Source organism: Arachis ipaensis, chromosome B7 (genome assembly GCF_059453495.1).
Source record: "Arachis ipaensis isolate K30076 ecotype BB chromosome B7, ASM5945349v1, whole genome shotgun sequence".
Lineage (NCBI taxonomy): Eukaryota > Viridiplantae > Streptophyta > Magnoliopsida > Fabales > Fabaceae > Arachis > Arachis ipaensis.
Window position 1 is genome coordinate 101,709,046 of NC_142442.1, and position 3,370 is coordinate 101,712,415.

Below are 3,370 nucleotides of genomic sequence, written 5' to 3' on the forward strand. Positions count from 1 at the left end.
TATCATGTTTATGGCGCCGTTGTCGGGGAATGGTTTTGTACTAACAATTACTAAATTGAAGGATCACTAGATTGATCACTTTTCTTTTCTTGTGATTAATTGAAGTTTAATTTTATTTTTTTCATTTTTGTTCTCTGCAATTTTTTAGTTGTTTTTCTTTAATTTTACCTTACTTCTTTACTTTCCAGTAAAACTAACCCACTAACTTATTAACTGCTTGATTATTTGCCTTAATTGCTCTAACAACACTTTTTCAATAATTGTGAATCCTTCACTTGCTGGTTGCTTACTGCTTGTTGTGCTACTTGTATGACAGGTAGAAAAGAGGTTTCAACCTCGTTTGATAGTGAACCGGAAACAACCTTCCTGAGATTAAGAAGGGAAGCAAGAGGAAAGAGGGTTGTTGGTGCAGAAGAAGAAGAGGAAGACTTTGACATAACCATGGAGGATGATATGGAAACCCATCATGAAGGAGAGGTGAACAATCATGCCAGAAGAGGTGGAGCCAACCCTGCTGGACAAGAGAGGAGAGTTCTGGGATCCTACATGAATCCAAATCCAGGAAATTGTGATAGCAGCATTCAAAAGTCAACCATCCATGCTAATAATTTTGAATTTAAGCCTCAGCTCATAAGTCTTGTGCAAAACAACTATTTTTTTGGAGGAAGTGCCCAAGAGGATCATAATGAGCATCTCACTAAATTCCAAAGGATATGTGACACAGTTAAATCTAATGGTGTTCATCTTGACACCTATAGATTGCTATTGTTTCCATTTTCTTGCATCAAAATGGCTAGAATTTTTTCCCAAGGAAAGCTTGACCACCTGGGAGGATATAATGAATAGATTCCTAACAAGGTTCTATCCTCCACAAAAAGTAAACAGGCTAAGAATTGAAGTGCAGATATTCAGACAGCAGGATGGTGAGACTATTTATGAAGCCTGGGAGAGATTCAAGGATTTGACAAGGAAATTCCCCCCTGATATGTTTAATAAGTGGGTGCAAATTCATATCTTTTATGAAGGGCTGAATCATGAATCAAAGAAAGCTGTAGATCACTCATTTGGAGGTTCCTTTAACAAGAAGAAGACCATTGAAGAAGCCATTGATGTTATAGAGACAGTGGCTGCTAATGAGTATTTTTATGCCTCAGACAGAAGCAACAACAGGGGAGTCTTGGAATTAAACCATATGGATGCAATCTTGGCCCAGAATAAGATGATCACTAAGCAACTGGCTGAATTAACCAAGCAAATGGAGAAGAATCATGCTGCAGCTATCCACACTCAATCATCACCTCAAGGAGATTTGGACATAGAAGAAGGAGTTAACTGGGAGGAAGCTAATTACCTTGGAAACTCATCTAGGCAAGCTAAGGATCCATACTTTAAAACCTATAACTCTGGTTGGAGGAACCACCCAAAATTTGGGTGGGAAAACCAATAAAACCAAGGCCCAGATCACAGATCCCAAAATCCAACCCAGTATAACAACTCCACTCATCAAAACTCCAACAAAAAACCATACCAGACCCCACAAAACACTTATTCACATCCACCATACCTAAGCAACAACAACCTCTCTCAACACCCCAATTTCAACCCACCATCACCACCTGATGATGAAAGAATGGCCAAGATGGAAGCTATGATTGCAAACCATTGCAAGGAGTTTAAAGACATGAAGAAATTCCAAGAGGAAGTAACATCCAATTTGCAAAATCAAGATGCTGCCACTCATAAACTTGAAGCACAAATTGGATACTTGTCTAGCAAGCTCCTAGCCACAGTTTAGGTAATTCCACCAGGATAACTTCAAGAGAGGAATGCAAAGCTATTATCCTCAGAAGCAGAAAGGAATTGAGAGAGACTTCAAGGGAGACCCGAGAAGAGAAGGAAAAGGGCAGCCCAAATGCCAAGTTAGAAGCACAAACACCTGCTTCCAACCCATCAGAGGAGAAGGAAGTTCTAAAGCCATATGCCCCAAAGGCTCCTAACCCTCAGTGCCTAATGAAGAATGCAAAAGATAGCCAATTATCCAAATTTTTAGATATTTTCAAGAAACCTCTGATCAACATTCCCTTTGCAGAGGTACTAGAGCAAATGCCACTTTATGCTAAGTTTCTGAATGAATTAATGACCAAGAAGAGAAGCTGGAGGAATGATGAAACTGTGGTATTAACTGAGGAATGTAGTGCTATCATCCAACATAAATTGCCTCAAAAATTGAAGGACCCAGGAAGCTTCCAAATTTCCTGCATCATAGGGGAAATAACAGTTGAAAAAGCCTTATGTGACTTAGGAGCTAGTATAAATTTGATGTCCTTAACAATGATGAAAAGAATGAAGATTGAGGAAGCTAAACCAACAAGAATTGCACTCCAATTGACAGATCGATCATTCAAATTCCCTCATGGAATAGTAGAAGATTCGTTAGTGAAAGTAGGAGACTTCATCTTCCCTGCTGACTTTGTGGTGTTGGATATGGAGGAAGAAGCTAAGGCTTCAATAATTTTATGGAGGCCATTTTTAGCTACTGCTGGAGCCATCTTTGATGTCCAAAAGGGTGAATTTATCCTTCGGCTACATGATGAGAGAATGGTGTTTAATGTATTCAAGGCCATGAGCTATCCACCAGAGTCACTGGGAGAGTGTATGAGGTTGGATGCAGTGGAAACTATGGTGCAAGAAACCTTTGAAGAAGCACTTGAATGACAGAGGGTAATTCCATGTTAAATGTTGAGGTTGCTGATGTCAACTCAGCTGAAGTGTCTATTCCAAGCACATCGAAGGAGAGGAAAACGGAGAAAGAAGCACCCAAACTGGAGTTGAAAGCACTACCTCCTATTCTCAAGTATGCATACTTGGGAAGTGATGGAAGTTACCTAGTGATCATCAACTCTGCCCTTAGTCAAGAATAGGAAGAGGAATTAATCAAGGTGCTGCAAAAGCACCAAGATGCCATTGGATGGACTCTTGCTGACTTAAAAGGGATAAGCTCATCCATATGCATGCATAAAATCTTGCTGGAAGATGATGCCAAACCCTCCATTCAAGCCCAAATAAGATTGAATCCTTTCATCAAAGAAGTGGTCCAAAAAGAGTTTATGAAGCTATGGCAGGTAGGAGTAATCTATCCCATTTCAGACAGCCAATGGGTGAGCCCTGTCCATGTGGTTCCAAAGAAAGGAGGGATAACAGTTGTACCCAATGAGAAGAATGAACTCATCCCCACAAGAACAGTAACATGGTAGAGGATGTGCATTGACTATAGGAAACTCAATGAGGCAACTAGGAAAGATCATTTTCCACTTTCCTTCATGGATCAGATGCTGGAGAGATTGGCAGGACATGCATATTACTATTTTCT

General features: G+C 40.0%; 1 protein-coding gene and 1 non-coding gene across 2 annotated transcripts; one reads left to right on the forward strand and one right to left on the reverse strand.

Moving 5' to 3' along the window:
- Nucleotides 1–883: 883 nt before the first annotated feature.
- LOC148553539 (small nucleolar RNA R71) lies at nucleotides 884–990 on the reverse strand. The gene has a single exon (XR_015892579.1). It is a non-coding gene; the product is annotated as a small nucleolar RNA R71 (small nucleolar RNA).
- A 1,341-nt stretch (nucleotides 991–2,331) lies between these two features.
- LOC148553540 (uncharacterized) lies at nucleotides 2,332–2,715 on the forward strand. Its single transcript, XM_088494836.1, has one exon. It carries the CDS (start codon nucleotides 2,332–2,334, stop codon nucleotides 2,713–2,715), a length of 384 nt encoding a protein of 127 aa, XP_088350962.1.
- The last annotated feature ends 655 nt before the right edge of the window (nucleotides 2,716–3,370 follow it).

Coding starts and splice junctions, on each gene's coding strand:
- LOC148553540 (XM_088494836.1), top strand. CDS start 2,332: ATGATGAAAAGAATGAAGATTGAGGAAGCTAAACCAACAAGAATTGCA.